Source organism: Fistularia commersonii, chromosome 25 (assembly GCF_037954325.1).
Source record: "Fistularia commersonii isolate RoL2024-O1a breed Wild chromosome 25, RoL_Fcom_v1.0, whole genome shotgun sequence".
In the NCBI taxonomy this organism is placed as follows: Eukaryota; Metazoa; Chordata; class Actinopteri; order Syngnathiformes; family Fistulariidae; genus Fistularia; species Fistularia commersonii.
In genome coordinates, this window is record NC_141308.1 from 315,883 (window position 1) to 338,291 (window position 22,409).

The 22,409-nt window shown below is 37.5% G+C and overlaps 1 protein-coding gene across 1 annotated transcript in view; it reads left to right on the top strand.

The window, feature by feature from the left end:
* Positions 1-4,555: 4,555 nt before the first annotated feature.
* The window catches only part of egfra (epidermal growth factor receptor a (erythroblastic leukemia viral (v-erb-b) oncogene homolog, avian)), a 50,239-nt gene continuing 32,385 nt past the window's right edge, over positions 4,556-22,409 (top strand). The window contains exon 1 of the mRNA XM_086172747.1: positions 4,556-4,801. Coding sequence (XP_086028873.1) covers positions 4,723-4,801 — 79 coding nt within the window. The 5' untranslated portion in view covers positions 4,556-4,722. The remainder of the gene's footprint in view (positions 4,802-22,409) is intronic.

Genomic DNA, 22,409 nt, shown 5'->3' on the forward strand with positions numbered 1-22,409 from the left:
GAGTGCAGCAGATAAAACAATTTCACTGAACTCACTGTGCGTCCGACTTTTCAGCATTTCGGGTGTCAGTGAAATGCACACAGTGTGGTGTTATTTTTTCGATAAAATACGTCCCGACAGTTCTCTACTGATTCCTCAATAAGCGGGGAAAATAGATCTGCTTACTGTAAACCCTGCTGTGTACAAGGACTATAGTACTGTAATTCAATGCGTCTTTCAAATCCTCTTCATCATGTTCGTATCCTGAAATATTGAGTCATGGAGGCAAACAGTCTACTCATCATATTATGAATATGCGACAGTTTGCCTCTGTTGCTTTTCGGCCAAATGACCCACTAAATGCGACCTGGCAGCAAGACGTCTAAAGATTAGAAGCGACGACGACCTGTCGTATGCATATTAACCACTATGTGACAGTGTTTCCACATGGGATTCTGGCTGCCAGCTTTGTGCCTGCACACAGGATCTGTAGATCCTAGTCAGCTTGTGTGAACCAATGATTTAATTCCAAATTGAAGAGACCCATCACTGATTATTTGTGACTTATGCATACACAGGCAGCATGATGAAGCATATAATGCAGAGGTGTGGAGTGATTTTACATTTACATTGACACCCCCCCTTAAAAAAAAGAAAGACAAAGGCAAAATTACATTACAGAGTACTAGAATGTCTCTTTTCCATCAATTCCAATCCATCAATAAATCATTTTAAGGGATGTTAAGGATAACTGAGATTACTTCATAAAACCACTAGTTATAAAAAACAGCAGAATTAAGTTCTGGTAACAACATGGATAATCTCATTCTACCAATAACTTTACCAGAATTTCTTTATTGTTACCACAGCTTGAATCTGCAGCCAGCAATTCCAACAGTAAATCTTACACTCCTTTTCATCCTAACTTGTGAGTGACTTGGATGTTCCTGTGGGTACTTTCTCATCGTCACTTTCAATGGGACAGGCCATCCTCTACTATAAAAGACACCAGCTCTTGAAACTTAAAGCCCAATTCACTATATGGATTGTACTGAAGAAAGGAGGTATATACATTGAAACTATCTAACTGATCACTCCTAGCCTTGATGGTCCAATGTTACCTAGATAAGTCTAACAAGTGAAATCTGCATATTTCTCTAAAAGTTTGTTGAGGCAAAAAATGACTACTCTTTAATGTGTTCCTTTTGAATTAAAAACAGGGTTATAATATGCTTGAATATCTCTGAAAAAAGACCTTTCATTGCCTATAAAGATCCACCATGATTGAAAAATTAAATACAAAATAAGTAGATTTGACAGTAGTCTGCAGCTGTTTATTCATGTTATTATGTGTGGCAGTAATGTGTGTATTGTGTGTGTGTGTGCATGTGTGTGTGTGTGTGTGTGTGTGTGTGTGTGTGTGTGTGTGGGCTGAGGTTAAGAGGAGCCTGCTGCCAGCCCTTCGGTGCCAGATTGTTGGTCCGCGACTCACCCTTTCCTCACATGTCCCTCGTTCCACAGTTCTACGTCTCGCTCCTCCTCAAAAGTTCCTCGTCCCAGAGTCCAGAGATCTACGTCTCACTGGCTTTCCTGCAAGTTCCTGAGACCTCCATGACTCCAGAATCAACCTGGACCCGGCACAGTTCCCCATTCGTGCCCTCCTAAATAAACCCTCTAGAATGCCTCAGCTCCTCAGAGTACAGTACATTAATGCTTTATGTCTGGATATTGTGAAGCTCAACTAAATGTTCTTTGGAAAATAAGTGCAATATAATATTACAATACACCTATACTAGAAATGTCATGTTCAACTGAAATATATGAATTACCCTTCAGACTTGAACATATGATCTGGAAGACAGTTTTCACATTTCACATTTCATAACTATGAATGAAGTGTTGTACATCAGGAATTGTAAATCAGGATGTTACTGGTTGAGAATGTGACCTACCTCCACTTTTATGAGCTTTTATGCCTGTCTTTTCTGGAAAAAGTCCTTACTGCAGCCATTTCGATCCTTTTTGCAAAGTCTACCACCTTCTGTCTCTGTGTTCCTATCATGTATACCAAATCTGCCCATCACTTCTTCATCCTCTCTATTGCTTGCACCAACTTGCCCATTGATGTCTGCACCAATTACCACTCTTTCATCTCTGGGGATTTTCTGGATCACTTTATCAGACTCATTCCAGAACTTCTCCTTCTCCTCTAACTCACATCCCACCTGCAGGTCATAGCCACTAACAACATTGAGCAGCACACCTTAAATTTCCAGTTTCAGACTCATAAGTCTATCTGACATTCTTTTCACCTCCAGAACATTCTCATCAAATTCCCCCTTCAAGACAACTCCTACCCTTGATTCGCATGTTTGGTTTTGGTGAACTTTTTATGTCACATGCCTTTCCTGACGCAACCCTCTGCTTGGGACCGCCTCAGGGAGACACTGGCTTGTGCCCCCCTAAGGCTGCATTAGCAGTGTCATTACAAACATGATGGTTGATTCCATTCTAAAAACTAATTCAGTTTAAAAACAGCCTTAGTAATAATTCGACTAATGCACTGAGTATTTGAATAAATAATATCTTACTGTCTGGACTAACCAAGATTCAAGAAATTTAAGGAGGACCAATGAAACTATCATGACAACAGACAATGGTACATCCATCCCTGCCAACCATTACAGCTCTTTGGACATGCCAATGGAAAAATAAAATGAAGAAAACATTTTTTTAGGAATTGTGAAGCTCATAAGTCAACTATTAAACTGTATCTCAAGCAACAGAGAAACTGATGGTTGTATCAGATCTCCGCTGAGTTACCTCATATGAAATTTAAACCTTACATTCAGGTAATTTCTCTGGGGAGACAAAGGTCACAATTTTACACAGTGCTCCCCCTCAGACATACACAGTGAAAATAAATACGATTTGTCAAGTCATTAGATTAGGAAATAAATAATGAAATAAAGACTGGTGTGAAAAATGATTTCTATAAATCCTGTCCACATAAGGTCTGATCTGTGATGAAAAACAAAACCATTTGAGGAACTTAATGTCCAATAAGACAGATTATCAGCAGTTTAGGCATTCTGGCCATTCAACTCATGAGACTGGTACTGAATTGAACAGTGTGAAATAGCATTGTTTTTTTGGACACCAAACTTAATTATAATTTATTAATCCCTTGTGGAAAAATTCCTTCACTGCATTTAAACCCATCATGGATGAAACATGAGCAGTTGGCTGCCATCAGGAGCTGTTAGGTGTTCAGTGTCCTGCACAACAACACACTAGGAGGAACCAGGAATCGAACCAAGAATGCTTGTTTCCAAGGACGATCACTCTACCTCCTGTGCCTTGCTACCCTAACACTTACAATTTGGTGGTGTGGGTTAAATGTAAGGAAATGTAAGTATTTCCAATGAATAGTTGCAACCTTGAAACCACATTCAAAATTTCAAAAGTCAACAAAAAACACATCTTCTGTATTTATCCCCATTTGCCTCTAGATTTATGCAATAAAATCATTCAAGTGAAAAATCTAACAAAGAAGATACTAGTAAGTGGAACAAAAAAATACTATTAACGGGCATCTGGCACTCTGAAAACTAAAAAAACTAAGTATCCACTGAAAATCTCAATATCAACAAATTGAATTAAAAGTTCCCCCAGCAAATTTTTCCCTTTCATTTTTCTTTTTTTTATTTTCTTGTTTTTGTCTGAATCTTGGATGTTTGACTTTCCTTGTAAATTAATGTACAGTATGTGCTTTTTTCACATTTGGAGATAAACATATATCATTTTTGTTTAATCTTTGAAAACACAATTTTAGGTTGCTCGTATGTGACATCGCAGATGGTTTGAAGATAGTTCTGGTTCAGCAGAAGCTCATGAGGATGATAATGAAACTTGAACACTCTTGTTCCCAAATATATACAATGGTAATTTAGTACAGAACTCTTTTTACAACTTAAATTGAAAAGGAACCCTTTTTGTAGTCTGACATCTTACAGTTGAAAAGGCTAATTATAGTTTTTTACATGTTTCCCCCCCTTTTTTTTAAACTATAAAACATGCCTGACAGCCATCAAAGTGAATTGAGATATGTATGCCTGAAAACATTTAATAAGAGTTCAAGGAAGTTTATGTCCTTCATGACTCAGGGGAATCCAGACTTGTTTGACAGACATTCAATGTCTGCGTTGTAGTTGTTTTTTTTTTTTTGTTTTTTTTTAACTTTCCTTCCCTGTTCATGTCTCTCGCTGTTGTGGGCCATGTTTTTGACTAGCAGTTTGTGACACTTTTCCAATACTGGGGTAGTAGCTGGGGCCCAACAGTTGAACTGGGAATGATCAATGCTGACATCTGTTGTGGCAAATTCTTGACGAGGTGAAAGGAAGGGACTTTGAAATCAAACTTCATGAGAGTGTTTTGCATTTCATTCTAGCTCAAACAGTCCTGTCGCTGTTACTACCTGAGAGACCGTGGCTCTCTAATCCTCCCTCCTGCTGACGTCACAAGAGCCGGTAGTTTGTCCTCGCTGGCTGAGCACTAGTGCGCGAGATATCCGCGAAGAGGAGGAGGAGCTGTCAAAGTTTGAGTCTCCCAGCGAAGGAAAAGTCTTTCTCGAAAAGGACATATAGAAGGTGGTGTAGGGGGTTAAAAGGCTTTCGATTGAGCGTAATATCGTGTGTTCCCGGCAAGGAATGATACCGTCTTATTCGGGGCTTCAAAAACACGATGGCAACGCGTTTTCTGGAGTGGATCAGGCTCACCTCTTTGCTCTGTTTGGGCTCATGCGTTCTGGCGGAAAAGAAAGGTATGTCTGGGAATGATTGTTCGAGCTTTAGTCCCCACCCCACTGTCCAACCTTTGCATTTATTTTCGGAAAACCCGTGTGAAAGTCGGAGTCGCAAAAGGAGAAAAGTTTCTCACAGTGACGTCCTGTTTAAAGCTCGACGCCCGCCTTCCCTGGTTATCGATTATCCGCGTCCGATTCCGCTCTTTGCCAGAAAGTTTTCCTTGACAATCAGTCACAGCAGGAAATGCGTCAATATGCTCGGCCTCATCCATAGTGATCCGACCATAAGCCAAATGCGAATATTTGATGCTGCTGCCGCTACAGGGAGGGGATGCGGATTGTGCAATGTACTGGATTACACTCTTGAATTGTTCCTTCACGGGTGTTGTAATACTTTTGTGTGTGTGTGTAATATGACCACACGACCACTTGCCGTGATTCATATGTGGAAATTTTGATTACATTAGTAACCAAATTAACCAGCATGCAATTTGAATATAGTTTGACGAGCACGGAAGAACCTGGACTGACTGGTCTGAACAAAATGACAAGATAAGATATATAAAATTCTAATCTCATTGAATAAAAGAGGTGTTCAGATTCCCATGATCCCATTTTTCTCAGAGGTACTTAACCAAGATTAACCGTACTTTAGTCCCTCAGATTTAGTGAAGTATTATAGATTACTTGCTTTGCCATAAATGGATGCTCAAAGAAGTGGTTCTTGATCAATGATGTACTTTCACACTGAAGGCGTGATGTTGATATTCACTTTGCACAAATGCGGAGCACTCACATCGTCACAATAAGCAGGCAGCAAAAGCCGAGGTAGACAAGGTCACTGCAGTTTGCAGTAATTACATTCAAAGGTATGTAATTGCATTCTAAGATGCTACATAAAATACATGGATATGTTTAGCTGATGAAATGAGGAATTTCTTCTATTCACACATTCATTGAGCACTGACCTAGATAAAATAGAGCCTCTTGAGATCCTGCACCACAGTTGTTGAGATCCTGCATCACAATGGAAGTTTTTGCAGATGAAAAAACAAAACTTTTTATATCACAGGGTTACGAATTGGGGGTTAAGAGGGTTAAGAATGAGTGACTCAAACCTCACAAAGGCCAGATATCAAGAGAGAAAGTGACCAGAAGTATCACTTGCCTCCTTAATGACCTCGAAGTTCCTATTCGCATGAATAATCATTGTCCCCTGATTATCTGTCAGGTGTGTGTGTGTGTGTGTGTGTGTGTGTGTGTGTGTGTGTGTGTGCGTGCATGTGTGTTAGCAGCATCTTTCCTGTCCACTCAAACATATTGTCATCTAGCACCTGCTCCGAGGGAACCATAACATATTCAAAGGTGTTTCCCAGGAACAAAGTTCCTTTAATATAAATGTATTTTTTCAAACAAAAGTGAGCATCTGTAAACGCTAACATGCTACAAGGTACATTTGGACTGAATTACTCTTAACTTTTTGGTCTTCTTTCAACATCCAGGGATAGGCAAGATCCACCGTATGGTTTTTGATGGCTTTAGTTGTTGTTGTTCGCTTTTTTCTATCGTTGCCCAGGGGAATGGACAGATGCTTCTTTAAGGTGCATCATGTTTTCCTTTCACAGACGTTATGTGTGGGAAACGATTACCACATTTGGAGTCTCGACGACATCAAATACCGTCATTTTACTTTGAAATACTTTGTCACATTACTGTGTGACATTTTTACTAAGAGACCATTGCTCAGGTAGACACACTATAGTGCAAAACAAGTATCTCAAGTATATCAAAACAAAGAGACGTAAAAACAACATAGGTAATCTTAGGAAATTTGCTCTCTTGGATAAACAAACAGGATTTGAAATAGTTATATTAAGAGGAAGACAGATACTTTTTGTTAAGACTGATTAATAAATAAAAATCAATCAGCTGTTTTCATATTTCAAACCAATTGAGACCCATTAAGGTTATAAATCTGTTTGTGTCCTCTAATGTAATTATTTTAAAGTCAAGTCAAAGAGTTTAAATAACCAGAAATCAAACTAAATTATGTGTATATATATATATATATATATATATATATATATATATATATTGTTTTCTCCTGTCGGGCACCCACATGCTAGTTCTCTGCTCAGTGACACCACTGGACCTTGTGATCTTTTCTATGTGACAGATAGGACATGTTTAATGATAAAAAAAAAAAAAAGACATACCAAAAAAATACAAAATGACAAGACAAAATATATCAAATTCTAATCTCACTGAATATTTTTAAAAGAGGCGTTCAGATTCCCCTGATCCTATTTTTCTCAGAGGTACTTAATCAAGATTAACTTTACTTTAGTCCCTCAGATTTTGTGAAGCATTATGGATTAATTGCTTTGCCATATATGGATACTCAAAGAATTATGATGTCATTATGGGGAGATAGAGATAGAAATCTGGTAACACTATAATGATACCTTGCTCCTGATTTCGATAACATTCAACTACATAGACTCTGGTGTAATTATTATCATTATATTGAAAGTCAATTCATCAATGCATCAGTATATGATGTTTGAACTATGAATCACACTGTCCCCCTAAATGACAAAAATAAGAGCAGGAATTGTATATTTTTTTCTTTTAATTGTGGCATTGACTTCAAAGTTTTATTGAAACAAACAGCAAAGGTGAAAGTTATCTCCCACCCCTATAACGGTTTAATTATTTTTGTATACCCTGTGATTAACACAGCTAATTTTGATGCAATGAGACGGTGAGTTTGTGTGAGTGGTCATTTTGGTAAAAATGCAAAAAATGATGATTAGTTTTTCCAATACCTGTATCATAATGCTTGTTGCCTTGTGAGAGGAAAATAATTTGAAGGGCTTATATCTGTGGCACCACTCTAGCTATAACCTGTCAATGATGAAAATAGGAGCATGTAGTTGGCTAAATCCTTAATCCCTAAAGCAAAAATCCATTTGCTTTGGGCAAAGGATAAGCAGCTTTTATCAATATGATGATTTTCTTTTTTCTAGTTTATGGATTATTCAAGGTCTCACTAGAATGATATTTGCAGATAGCATAATGTATTTAACTAAGAAAATGTTGCTCCATTGCCTAGGAATTTAAATATGGTTGCAAACCTGCAGTGCTTTTAGCTGAGTCATGACAAAATTTCAGTCCAACAGTGTATTCCAATATCCTGAGTGCTTTTCCTTCTGTGTTGTCTTGGGATTTCAACAACCAGGTTCCCTCATCAGTCAGTTATTCTCTGTCATCACTTGAAACCATGCCTTTTCTTATCATTAAGGCCCACTCTGGGACTAGATTGATTGTCGGTAGTGAAATAAAGGATATGATCCTGTGTAATCCAAGAATCTCTAGTCTGTGTTTCAGGGTCCAGAGTGCTGCTGCTCAGGTTTGCTGATTCTTTGATGACAATACCAGACTCTCATCTGCTACAAACATGTTTGGAAATACAGCTATTTAGTTAAGGCCATGAGAGCTGGTAGATAGTTTCTCATCATCTTATTTAGCTTTGATAAAAGTGCACCCTCTTTGAATGTTAGACATTTTGAAGAGTTTCATCATGGTGCAGGTTTTCATTTGGGTACTATACTTCCTCTGTAGATAGCAGGTAATTGGCCACCACTCATAATTATATACAGGAACTAAGATCCATTTCATGTTGTGGAATCGCCAAAGATTAGACATTTATGTCATCAAAATGAAGAAGGGAAAAAGCTTTTGTTCTTCTTTTACCTTTTATATGGAAGGTACAATTAACCCATTACGTGGTTAAAAAAATATCCTCGCCCCTCATTGCATGTCTGAATACAATTATTTTCAGTCTAAAAAAAACACTTACCATGTATATATTGCTTTAAGTCTGACATTAATATTTTAGCTACAGAAAAGCGTTTGCCGTATCAGTGCTCCCAAAATTACCCAGGTATAACTGGATGATCTTGCAGTTGCTTAGACACTCAAAAGTTGTTGACTTTGTATAAATACCCTGAGAACACGGCATGGAATATATCAGTTGATGTAGTTACTCATTGAGCTGGTCAGTGTCTTTTGTTTTTTACATGGTAACAAAGTCATCCGCTATATTTATGGCCTTTCCATGATCCGCCGGCTGTGCATGTTGCTTGGAGTGGAAAGGGACTCAGATATTGAGGTTGGAAAAAGCTGTCTGCTATCTTCCCATCTCATCAGGTGCAGTGTTGTGTTAAAGAGGAAAGGAGTCAACACTACCAGTCAAGTTATTGGGCCTCATCATATGTTATTGAATGTCCAACAACAAATGTTACATTGTGTCCTTCATTTTGTGAGTTTTATTCTCTTTACTTTAGAAGCAATGACAAGCTTTTGCTAGCAGTTGGTTTGGAAAGCACGATTCCCTCTGTATTTATTGTTTAGTTAACAAATTTTTTATAATGATTCTTTTGTATAGTCCTTTTATTGCGTATCTCAACATTTTCCTTTTGTGTTGTTTTATGGGATTGTATTCTTTATTTGTGCTTGATAGGGTAAGTCAGGGTTGGGCAATTATTTGGGCTGGGGGGCCGCATTTCTTATTTAATTTTTATGCACAGCCCAACTAGGTATCATGTAAATTGAACAAAATGAAAGTTGCTAATTAAATATTTCGATTCTTTAGCATTTTATTTAAACTGTAAAATAATTAATGATCATATAAATGTTCCGTATTTTGTATGTAATCATCCAGATGAAATTAAACAAAAGGAAAAATAAGGAGTTTCTAAATTCAATATTGATTGAAAATACTTATTAAAATATTGAAAGAAATTAGTTTAGCGGGCCAGATAAAAAAGCAAAACAGGCCGGATGTGGCCCGTGGGCCTTAGAGTGCCCAGGTCTAGGGTAAATGGTAAAGTCATGCCTAATAAGTAGTTTGGTTGGTCAGAGATTCTTGCCCTATTTATCTTTAGTTTTACCAGGATGTGACCTTAAGGTCAGTATGAGGTTTGTTTTCTAGTATCCTAGCTGCACTCCCTTCGTTACATTATTCTTAGGTATAGCTGAAAGTTTCCCTACAGAACAATGCCTTGTGTGAATTAATTCCAATTGTCATGAAACATTCAATTAATGTTTTTCATCCAATTGAAAAAGCTTCACCAGCCTTGCTGGCTGGGACAGTGGAAAAATAAAACTGAACATTTTTCCATCCTGAAGGCTTTCAACTTGGATAAAAAGTGGTTTGGTCAGATACAATGCACACTCTTCTGAAGACAAAGTCGCAGCTCAGTTACTAGTGAGAAGGACCAAATAGTCCTCTTATATGGCGTATGCCTCACATACATGAAGTACACCGCAGTAGTGTTTCTGTATTACTTCACTTACTTGAAGTACCGGTAATCAATTTAGGCTTGGTCTTTCCTGTGCTTCTCTATGTTTCTTTCCTGTGCATCGTATATTTGCAGGTGTATTTGCAGTCCCTATGTCCTCTATTGTAAGTCGCTTTGGATAAAAGTGTCTGCCAAATGCAATGCAATGTAATGTAATGGTCTGTGGCAAATTGAAGGAAGCTCATTCAAAGCCTTGATTACATTGTGGTTTCTTTCTTTATTTTGTCTTGATGACTTTGAGGTTAGCTTTGAAAGTCTGAAGTTCTAAATTTTATTTGGCATCTTTATATAATTAATATTTCCTCTTCAAAATCTGAAATTTGTATTCTTGTTGTAAAACATGATCAGCAGGCCCTCTCTCTTTCTCTGAGATTCTTCCTAGAGTCTCCTTTATTTTTATTTTTGGGGGTTCGTTATTGTGACCTATGATAGTATCCAAAAAAAGAAGCTGTTGTACCCTATACTTTTCTTAGGAAAACTGATTTGTGATTTTAGGATACAACTGTGTGTGTATAACATTGACACTCAGTTAGAGGTTACACTACCTCTAAAACCACTACCACCAACCTATATATTTAAAAGTTTGCAGGATTCAGCTAGTAATTGTGCAGTTAAATGTATTAATTTTAAGATTTGCAGTGCATCACTTTCAGGAGTGATATTTTTAAGCCCTTGTTTGATACAGACAAATTCCTAGGTGCAATTTTATTCAGTGCTAGACTCTGCAGATCTTTAATCCAATAGAAATACAAGAGGTGTCAATTAGATGCACATGAATAGTCACAGGAAGAATCACAGAAGGAAAATATAACAGGAATGTTAAGTATACACAAACAAACACAAGAACGACTTAGAGAAATAACTGGTTCAAGTATCTTCTGCCACAGGTTAATAGTCTATCAAAGCAGTCAATTTTCCATCTGTTCATTGTAGGTGCTGTTGTGTCTCTTTAGAGTATTATTTTAATACAAGTCTTTCACAGTTATCCAAATGATGATGAATTTAGTGATCATTTTGAGAAGTATAGCTTCCAACACTGCTCATCCACATGAGGAATCCCCCATTGAGAAGATAACAATAGTTTCCTAAAAAAAGTTACCGTCTTCCGAAGAAAACACTGGTGGAAGCGTCACTGGTCAAGCTCTGAAATTTGCATTTGGCTTCTTCCTGTGTGGTCTATTAGCCTTGTGATAGCCTTGTGAATGTAATGGTGTGGTTTAAGTTCTGACTCATCATTAGGGAATTTTGGATCTTGTGACGTATTATGCTTGATGTATTATATTTTGCCTATAGTTTTCCTGCATTTGTCAAGTAGAACTGCAGTGTTGGATGTTGAATTTGTGGTCATTATTGCCTTCCAGCTTGAGGTGGAGGGCTTCCTGTTTTACATCCTGATTAGAAGGATGTTGGAACTTCTAAAAAGCTTTAACCTAAGACATTAGGATATTACCTGTAGGGTACACCTGTAAACAATGGAAAATGACTGTAACCACAGAGCTAAACTGACTATTTCAAAGTAGGGAAGTTTAAGTGAACATTATTGGCTATAATACCTGATTTATAGTATGGTTAATTACCTATGTGCTTCAACAGTGTCCTAATCAGGCTTATCTAATTGCTCAACTACCAATGAACAGTGTGTTTTTTGTTTGGTTGTTTGCTTAATTTTACTTGTCTTATCAACACTTTACAATGCTTGATTACGAGGTTGCCACAAGTGCCAGTCATGACAGTATGCTGCCATTAAGTATTTGAGAAGTTCATTTTTATAGGCAGGGGAAAAAATGAAAAAAGAAATAAAATCTTTTTAACATATTAACCTCTAAAGTCTTTCTCTTGTGAAATACATATGTAACATACTTCCGTTTTGCCACAGTAAATGCTGCATGGTCACCATTTAGCAGAGACAGGACCAGTGTGTACTTCTGGTATTGACAATCTGCAGACTGTAAGGCTTTGATTGTCAAGTAACTCTTGGCGTATTGTATTATGCTCCCCTGGGCTCCCTTACTGGAGTCCAGGAGAAGATTTATATATGTGTGAGTAAATGGCTGAGTTGTTAATAAGATGCATATGTAAAGAAATTAGAAAATGGATGACTGATACATTCCCTTTCAGTCCCCCCAATGGATCAAGTCTTTCTCTTTCTTTGCTGACATCTCAAAACGCAGACAAAAGTTTATTTGGGACTTTGTTTTCTTCTTGTCACTAGCTTATCTGTCTGTCCTGACCTTAACTTGCCATGTAGACATGACTTTACAACCCTTGTGTCAACAGTGAGGAGAAAGGCATCTTTCTGATTTATGAAGGCTACTATGCTAAGAATGGTCTATTGCAGAATTTATGCTTTTTAGTGATAGTATTTTACTACTAAACCCTTAAACTGGTGTAGGAATTGGTATGACACAAGTGATATTGAGACTTTACTGCATTAATCTGCATTAATCATATTAATTATACAAGTATAATGCACGACTGCATTTGCAGGAGATAATTGACCCATTGCATAAAGACCCCATTTGACACTGTAGCAGTGCTGGAATTATGACTGCATCATTGGTGATGCTTTGTTTAATTACATAGAGGCACTATTTGAATAGATTTTTAAGCTGGAAATATTTCTCAGCTGTTACACCTCACTGTCTGGATAAAAGTTTGAGGAATCTGAGTGGTCAACCCATTCTTTCCTCCGATAGTCTGATAGCAGTTGTGTTCATCATACCGTATCATCTGTGTCACAGATAGAGCAACCGAATGGCCCATTCAGAAAGCTGTTTTGTTTGCAAGTGGCATTGTCGAAAGAATGCCATAAATTCACCAGTCGTTCTGTGTAAACACACAAAGTTAGCCAATGTTGGGATTGTAGCTGTGGCACTGTTGCAAGGTCTCTGCGTAAAGAAGACTTGATTTCAGAAAAGAAAGGAAAAACATTGATGATATTACTATCACCAGACATTACCAACATTTTTGACAATTCTAATTTTCTAATAATCTCTGAAAATTCATTTGTATGGATATATCATCACTAAAGCTCTGACACATAAGTGTCGTTTTGTTGTATCTTCATGAATTTTTGCTTTATTAGTTATTCCACAACAGTAACATTTAAATAGGTGAAAATAAGTAGTTTTTTAGTGGTGGCATTTTGTCAATTTCAAGGAAAATAACATACTCAAATTTTATTTTCTATATCCAAACTAATCAGCATGTTTTCTATTACAAACATAAGTATGTCATTGGCTCAGGAGGCGGGGGCAACTGCTTTTGTCGTCTAAGCTTCAAGGGATCAGATGCTTATACCAATGACCCACTCCATTATGGGTTCTCCTTCTGGTATGGTTACCCTATTTTAATAAGTGGCTCAGCAACGTGCAATATCACAACAAAACATATTATTGGAAATTCTTGTCATGAGCAGAGAATGGTCATGTCAGAAAAAAATATCTAAGCCTTTTGTCTATTAAGATACATTTGCTGACATTTCTCCTTGCGACAATATATTTAAACATGACAAAAGATAGATGATAATACTGCTGAGTGTACACTGTGATGGAAGATGTTAAAGTAGGAATATTATATGTCAGGTTGTTTATTGACATTGTACATATATTTATATAGGCCAATTTCTATTCTGAAAGCTTCATCTGTATAATTTTTGTATCCAATTATAGGCGAGCTGATGGCATAATGCTCAAAAATATTTGAGCAAGGATAGTCTTCAGGGCTGAGCGTAGATATGTTCCTGTGTGATATGTTCCAAACATAACAAATGAGTTGCAGTTCCTTCACAAATTGCCTCGTAAGCCTACACAACAACTATCCTTGGTTGCGCTCAGAATTAATTTCCTGGTGGGACCTTTAGTCTACTTTACAAATTGTTTTCTTTATTAAAGCCAGGCAGAGATCTGTAAATTTGCAGCATTTGTCTCCATAATAAAGATTGCCCCCCCCCTTTCATGAGTCTATAATTTACCATTAGTGAAGGCCATAAAGTCTCTGTACTGAATCATGCTACAACCCCATGCTCCTTAAAACCTTACCAACAATCATCAATATTTATGACTTGTTCTTTTTCATAATAAACCACTTCACCATGAGAACTACATGATCCCTTTTAGAAATACTGCAGGCCTTACTTGAAGCATTGCCAGACAGTGAGGTATAAGCTAGCTCTTGGAACTGTTCTATATTCACTACATCAACATCCTTCTAGTGATCTAATTAGAAGACAGCTTGATACTTTTTAAAATATCAGCCCCATTTTTGGGCCATATCTACTGTAATTATTGTTTCAAAAGTAAGGCTCTCAGTCAATGTCAATAAGATTAAAATATTAAAATACAACAGTATTACTGGAGCAAGAGGAATTGAAAGCAACCTCAAAATTGATTGCAACTGACTGTTAAGCTAGATGTACTGTATGATAGCAGACTGTTATTCTGTTATGTCATTCTGGCTTGATAAAGCAGCAGTTTTGATATATTTTTGCACTCTTTATACACCCTTGAAGAGTTTTCAAACTGTCCAAGATTTACCTTGACTTATTTAAATGCTTCAAACCTTGTCAATTGAAAATTGGAAGAAAAAAAAAAGTCTCAAGTGGGTTCCAGGATCTGTCACTGGAAACATCATTACATCTTTTGGTTTATTTATTCAAAGCTCTCTTATTCTGCAGGATTACACAAAACATGGTTGCCATGAAAAATCTTTCTAATAAAAGCCTACTGTGTATTTCTTTATATCATGTGTCTTTCTAACCTGGTAGTTTGTGTAAAATGTTTTGAATAATTAATTATAAGATTTAATTTTTTGATCAGTGATAAAAAATGCAGTAGGTAGCAGTGCATATTAGTATCAGAACTCAAGGTTTCTTTGCCTTTGTTGTGTGTGTGTGTGTGTGTGTGTTTGTGTGTGCGTGTGTTTTCTAGCTTATTATTTACTTCCTAGGTGTTGTGTATACTAGCTACCCAGCATTACAGGATGAAAAACAAAAACAACAAAAAAACAACCCTTAACTGAGAGGGAACAAACCAATCAAAAAGTACACAAAATAATTTTTTTAAGCAGCCAAGACCAAAATAAGAGACACGGGATACATGTAGGATAAGTGCAATGTTTGAAATCTTTTAGGTGGATGACTTGAACATTGATTTATGGTTCATTGCTCTTTACGAGTACTCATTGGAGGTTGTAGTTACGTTTTCATCATAGTAATTCTGAGCCATGGTCCCTGTGTTTATCAGTAAAGCTGATAGCAAGAAATGAGTCTAATCTGCCAACTCTGATGCCTTTTGATGACTGACACAAAGCAGCCAAGCTGAAGGTTGGTGGAGGGGTATGATAATAGCGCCCATGTTTAGAAATCTCAAAATAAGCGTTGAGAGTGGCATTGTATGAGATTCACAATTTTCTGAAAGTCATTGCTGTTTACGAGATGGTGAAGATTGATTTGGTTTATATGTATTCAGAAGATCACAACTGGTATCTCTGGGGCCTCAAGTATTTGGCATTGAAGCACCATTGCATTTCAAACATTTCAGTTTTGTGTACCATCAGGAAGACATTGCTAAATGAAGTTCCTGTGCCTTCTTGTGCAAATTCAACTGGTTATGCTTTTGGTCAAAACAACACAAAATATAAGGATACCCTTCATCCTTCAGCCACAGAAATTAATTCCCTGAGTTCCTTTTTTTGCTCTTCTCATCTACTAGTGTGGATAAGGATGAAATTACTCATCAATGAACTAGAAGTTAGATGTTAAATGGAAGGTTTAAATTGTGAGTATAAGACTGAGCAACGCAGTAAAGCAAACTTATACAGCCCTGACGCTTTTTTTGAATGTTCCTTTTATGGGGTCTCTGTTTGAGAAGTTGTTAGAGACATTAGTTGCTGGCAGACTACACTGCAAAACTACATTTAGACCCACAAAGAAATAAGACTGTCAGCAATCGGTCTAAAAATAAGATACTCTTATGTAGGAAGGTTCCTCAAAGAGCAGCTTTCTCCTTTGTTTGGTTGACATAGGGTGTTCAGGGAGTGAGAGTTATCTCTTGTCTAGTTGACGTGCTCTAACCTGGGCCTGGCAAGCTGCACTGGAAATGGCTTAAACCAACAGGAGATTCCTGGATCCCAGCTGCTTTCTCCTGTTGGAATGATGTGCAAAATGTGTGGGTCTCTTCACTGGTGGTTGTTGTTTTTCTTTCTCTGTCTTTCTCTCTCCCTCTCTGTACCTCTTCAACTCTTACTTGTCTTTTCCAGATATGGCTCAGTAATGGTGGGTGGAGGGGAGCAGTCAGCAGTGAGTTAGCAGTGGTGTATTTGCCGCCCACTCCCTCTTCAGTCTTCCTCCTCTGCTTCCTGTGGGATTGTAGAGGAGTATAGCTTTAACAGGGAAGGAGAAAGGGAGGAAAAGAGAGGGGTGGGGGTTGTCTTGCGTAGAATGGACTTTAACAGTGAGAATATAATGATGTAAAAGATTGTTGGAACTTTTCGAGGGAATGGTGGGAAGATTATTGGAACTTAAATGGGGCTTGGGTGAATGGGGGTTGTGTAAGTTTTGGGTAACAGGAAGGGACTGTGTCAATGATGTACTAAGGGAATATACAAAAGGGCATGTTGGAGACTAATATCACTGATGATTTATGTTTCTTTGATTATTTGGCAAATGTTGGAGTGAAATAGGATTGCAGCTGTGTGTAACTAATTTCAGTAAATCAACATTGGGCTCACTTATTTGTTGTTCCTTGTAAGGCAACCTCCATCATGTGTATTTATCTTCTCTATCAGAGACATCACCACTGAATCACATGCCCATTGATGAAAATTGAGATAAACATGCATGAAATTGACAATCATCAGCAGAAGCCAATGTCAATAGCATGATTGCGGTGAACGGTAATCCTGCATGTTTGTTTTTATAGTCTACATTGATAGAAATCAAAGGGGTGACTTCTTGTCAAAATATTCTTGTCATGCCAACTGTACTTGAATTTCTTCACTTGAAGAACACTTCAGGTCATCAAAGGGGGGGGGGGTGTTTGACCTCACAACAAAAAACTGAAAACCTCATCCCTATCTGCTCCTGGTTTGGAGCTAGATATATGTATTATGAATGGTGCAGGGCAAATCACAAGTCAGTCAGGAAACAGACCAAACATGGTTTATTAATTCTATGTTGACTGAACTAAACCCCAGATTATGACATTTATTCTTGATGTGATTTGCAGCCCCATTACCGTAACTGAAAGTAACCATTCAGTCACAACTTTAGTTGAATAGGATAAAGGAGGTATTCACAAAATGTACATATGCTTCTATATCCCCTGTCTAGATATGAAGCAAGAAATCTCAAGGAATTTAGAAAAGTGTGCTTTTTAATTCAAGTTCAAACATCGACTGAATCAATAACCAAAATCTCTTTGCACATATTTGTGACATGGAAGAGCACAGAGGTAACAATATGTACTCAAGTAGGAGGCAGAATTTGTTTCAGCCATATGCAGTCAGTTCATTGCTACATGCTCTGGTATGTTTTATAGCCTTCTAAGGCCATCAATGGTGCTCCCCTTTTTTTTTTTTACTTCATAATGACACTGTTTTGTCCATACATTTATCTTGTGATTCAGGAAAGTTCAAATTGTGTTGGTTCTGTTTTAAGTTTTTTTTTTTTTTTTAAGATTTTGATTTTAACCATGACATTGTTTTGAATTGTTGTCTCCAGACTCGAAGCAACATAATAATTCATTTGAAGTTGTGTATTAGCTCAAGGTTTGGTGCTTGCTGCTCCACCAGATTCTGTATTAGTGTGCGTGCGGTTTCATGCCATGCCTATTGTGTACACCAAATATTTTATGCTGGAGTAGCACTCAGAATGACAGAACTCTTCCACACTTGTCCCTCTGAGTATCATTAAGAGAAGAAAAACTAAAAATAAAGATACAAGACCATGTGTGATGAAAGATGCAGAAAACTATACTGGTGAGGTCAAAAGTAGGGTACCTCTCTATGAGTTTGTCAATTAATTTGACTGCGGCAATCTATGTATATTAGCGTGTAGTCATGACAAATATACATTACATTTTTTTGACACTGTGAATATTATGAAAAAAATCTTCATATCAAGGACCAGAAATGTTGCAAATCATTGCCAAGTTATAAAAGCACAATTGAAATGTAGATATTATTTTCCGAGGGGACATTTACAATGTTTTTTTTTAATTTTAATTTACGTTTTGAGTACCTGCTCAACATAAAGATGATATTAAAATCTTTAAATTTTTGAAAAAAAATTGTGATAGAAGTCAATGTTGGAAATAATTTAGTTTTTGTTTGGGGAAAAGGGTATAGGACAGTCACAGTTTGCAGAAAAGAGACTGACACAGGTATTAGCAGGCCCTTTTGGTCCTTGTGTCTCCATTTTGTAGATGTTTTAACAGTGCATTTAACAAAACCCAGCAACAAGTCTGTTTTGAATGATGCCAATAAAATGCGGTCTAACTCTTTAGTGAAAATGTGAGATGCTTTATTTGTTTGTGTTCTACAGCAGGGCAACTTAAGATTGTTGCCCCCTACATAGCTTTCACGGAAAAGTCAGCTATTTTAACATATAAAGTGCCAGGGTTTCTTTACACCCTCGTTCCACAGTTTGACCCCAAAGCCACCTGCAATAGGCTCGATGAAATCTTAGTTAACTGGATCACAAACCACTGCTTACTCTCGTTTTTTTAAAAATATGTTTCCTTGTTTCTCTTAATCCTCCATCACTTCCTTTAGTTCTCTTTCTTCAATTGTACATTAAGCCAAATAAAGAACTCCCCCACCCCGTAGACAATAATCCGTTAACATCTGGTTCATCATCGCAGGGTAATATGTAAAGCGGACTCAGTGCAAAGATCAACTTCCTGAGAAGTCAGAGGGGCCTGTGTTGCATACTTAGGGATGGAGAGAGGGGTGGGGGGTTTATCCTCTTGTCCCTAGACAGCCTTGTTTTCTTCTGAGGCCCTAAGTAGTTTTCCCTAAGTGAATGGAACATCTTCCACTCAAAGGAAGAAACATGTAGGAGATGTTATTATTTTCAAGTCTTGTTTCCCCCAAAAAATATATGCCACTGCCTTTACCACAAATTGTACATATAACTGCTTTAAGAAGCTGGTTTTGTCTTTGCATGCAATTTAATCCATCATCTCCTAAATCTCAGAAACTATGAATTATGAATGATCAGCTAATATTCAGGAAGTGTTTTTCCCCTCTTTAATCACTGATATTGGGAAATTTATGATCCCATGAAATCCGAACGTCTGGAAATTTTGGTCTAAAGCTCTCTAAAACTTTGAACCCAAGCCAATGAAAGCACAGTGTATATTTTTCCTTCTCAACATTCTTTCGAATACATAGGGGGTTAATCATAATATACTGCAAATGACAGAATGAACTTATCATTGTCGTTTCTTCTTTTTAAATCAGCTGAGGACACTGTTGATAGCGGTGCTTGAGATACTTTTCTCTAATGCTGGTCATGTTTAGACAGATAAAAAAATTATTTCAGTCATTGTTTCTATTGTCCCTCAAATCATATATGTATAATGATAATGATAATTTAATTACTAATATATTTAACTTAGTTGAATGAAACTAAGTTATGAATAAGTGTAAAGTAATTCATAAAATTAAATTTGTAATAAATTACAAAAAATATTACAAATCATGATGTATTACATACAGTATATGGCAGGTGTCTCCAAGTGCTACAGGAAGTTATGGGATGGGATTCAGTCATTCTTTGCTGAATCCCAGGATAGTTTGGTTTACATTTCCCCACATTGTAAATAGGTTAAGAGGCTTTATTTTCTTACTTACAGTTTTTTTTTGTCTTTCAGCTTGGCCCTTGCCAAGCACCTCACCCCCTACCATCAAAATGTGGCAAGAAAATGCATTGCAGGCATGTAGCATCCATATCAAGAATCAAGATTATCAATTGTAATTGCGCAGGTACAGTCAAATTTTGTTGTGAGAGCTCCCTAGTGCGCAGTTATATAAGTAGTGTGAATGGCATGAAGGGTGATATGAATATGACTGAGTTTAAAGTTGATTATAGATCCCAGCATATAAATATTTTGCTTATATTGTTTTAGAATAGAAACATATCACATCTGACTGCAACAATTAAATTGCTTTGTTTGTTTTTTTCTCAGGACTGCTCAACTTAAACATGAAATCCTACAGATGGCCTGTGGATATCCAAAAACCAAATTTTCATGTCGTTCTCTTGAAGAAACCTTTGGCCAATTGCCAGGATTGTTTTTTACCTTGAGAAAACAATTTCTCCAATTACTTTTAGAGTATTGAGTATACTTGTTATTATTATCATTATCATTATCATTATTATTATTATGATTATTAGATATCAACTATTATTTAAAAACTGAGCATTCTGCAGCCTCTTGAGTTGCATGGAAGACAATCTATACAATACTAGGTATACTATTTCTTAAGTATCAACACATTATGATAAAGAGGATCTATCCTGCTCAGTATTATTTCAATTATTGCCCCATGTAGAAATAATTTTAGCAGACCAAATGGTTTGTTACTCAGAACCATCAAAGAAAGACTATTGAAGCTGGGGAGAGTGGACAAAATAATTGGAATATGAGAGTAGGTCAGGGTTAGGCAAACTTTTTGGCTCAGGGGCCACATTGACTTTTAAAATTTGACAGACGGGCAGGGTCACCACAAGATCCGATACATATAAAAAAAAACCACATTTGTTAACGGTACATATCAGACTCATCTGACATTTTCTTTGAAAATAAAACCTTCTTGGTTTTGATGGCTCTTGCGTTTGCTTGCATTTCATGCACAAACCAGTTTCTCCCTGTAGCTTAACGTCTAGCTCATTCATGTGTGTCAGTATGTCCAGGGTAAAGGCTAAATCACAAAGCAAATCTATTGTCCGTTTTTGTGGCTCCTGCCACGGGACCGGACTTTGTTGTCCCGGTGTGTTCAGATTATCATTCAGGGAAAAACGTCACAACGGCCAGGAACTAATCAAGCAAGAATGGTTTATTCAAAGTCAGGAAAATACACTTACGAGATATCCTGGGCCAGAATGAATGTCACCCCGCGAGGATCGTTCGGCTCCTCTAGACACCCGCTGAGACACGTCCAGTCGAATGTGTAGATGAAGAAGTTCTGGCCCTGATCCAAAGGATCAGGCTCATTTTATACCTTTTGGCCAAAGGGTCGGAGGGAGTCTTGACAATGGCTTCCCCGACCCCCCCGGTTTTACGCTCTCTAGGAGTGCGGCCAACTGGGGTGCGGGCCTCGTAAACTGCGCTTCGATCAAAGCCGCTGATCAGTGGAAGGCCTGATAAACTTCCTCCAACCCCTGGTTTACGCTCTCTTGGAATGTGAGCGCCTGGGTTGTGTAAAACCGTGCTTTGATCGAAGTCGCGGTTCGGAAGAAGTCCTGATAATGACTTACTCCGACCCCCTGGCTCTAGTCGATTATCCCCGGGGGGTGTCATTGGAACAGCAGGGTAGCGCATTCCTTCACCTTACATCATGGGGTCTCGCAGTTACATTTTACAGTCTTTGCAATTGATAGTGAAATAATGGTGTAAGGTTGGAGACTATAATTTGACGTAGGGGATTTTGCAATTCCCTCTCTTGACGTGAGCGTCCTCACGTCACACAAGGACTACAATCAAAATAAGTAAATACAATGAATGCATGTAAACACAATGTATTATAACGGAATATTCTAACACTATGTCATTCAGCTCAGGAAAATTTTCAAGTGTTTTCATGTAGCTCCAAAAACGAAATAATCTCCTGTTTGAGCTCCCACATTCATTGATCCGATCATTCAATCATTCACATCAAGTATTAATTCTGTACCAATCTTTGGTGGGCCGGATTAAAAAGCCAACGGGCCGTAGTTTGCCCACCCCTGAAGTAGATGAACCCTCTGTTTGTCACTGACAAAGTCAATCATAGAAGGAAGCTAAAACGACTTTTCCAATGAGAAAAGCTTTCAGTGCCCTCCTTTTCTCTTCTGTCAGCGAGGAAATACTTAAAGTGCTGAAAACTGATGCTGTAGATAACTTCCTTCTTCGGCAGACTAAAACTTTAGATTCCCTGGATGACTCTTGCTGTCATCACACTTGAAAGCTGCACAAATGAATAGCATCAAACCTTGAATGAAGTATTAGTTTGTGGTTTCCCAAAAAACAGCTTATAATTTACATTCATCAATGATT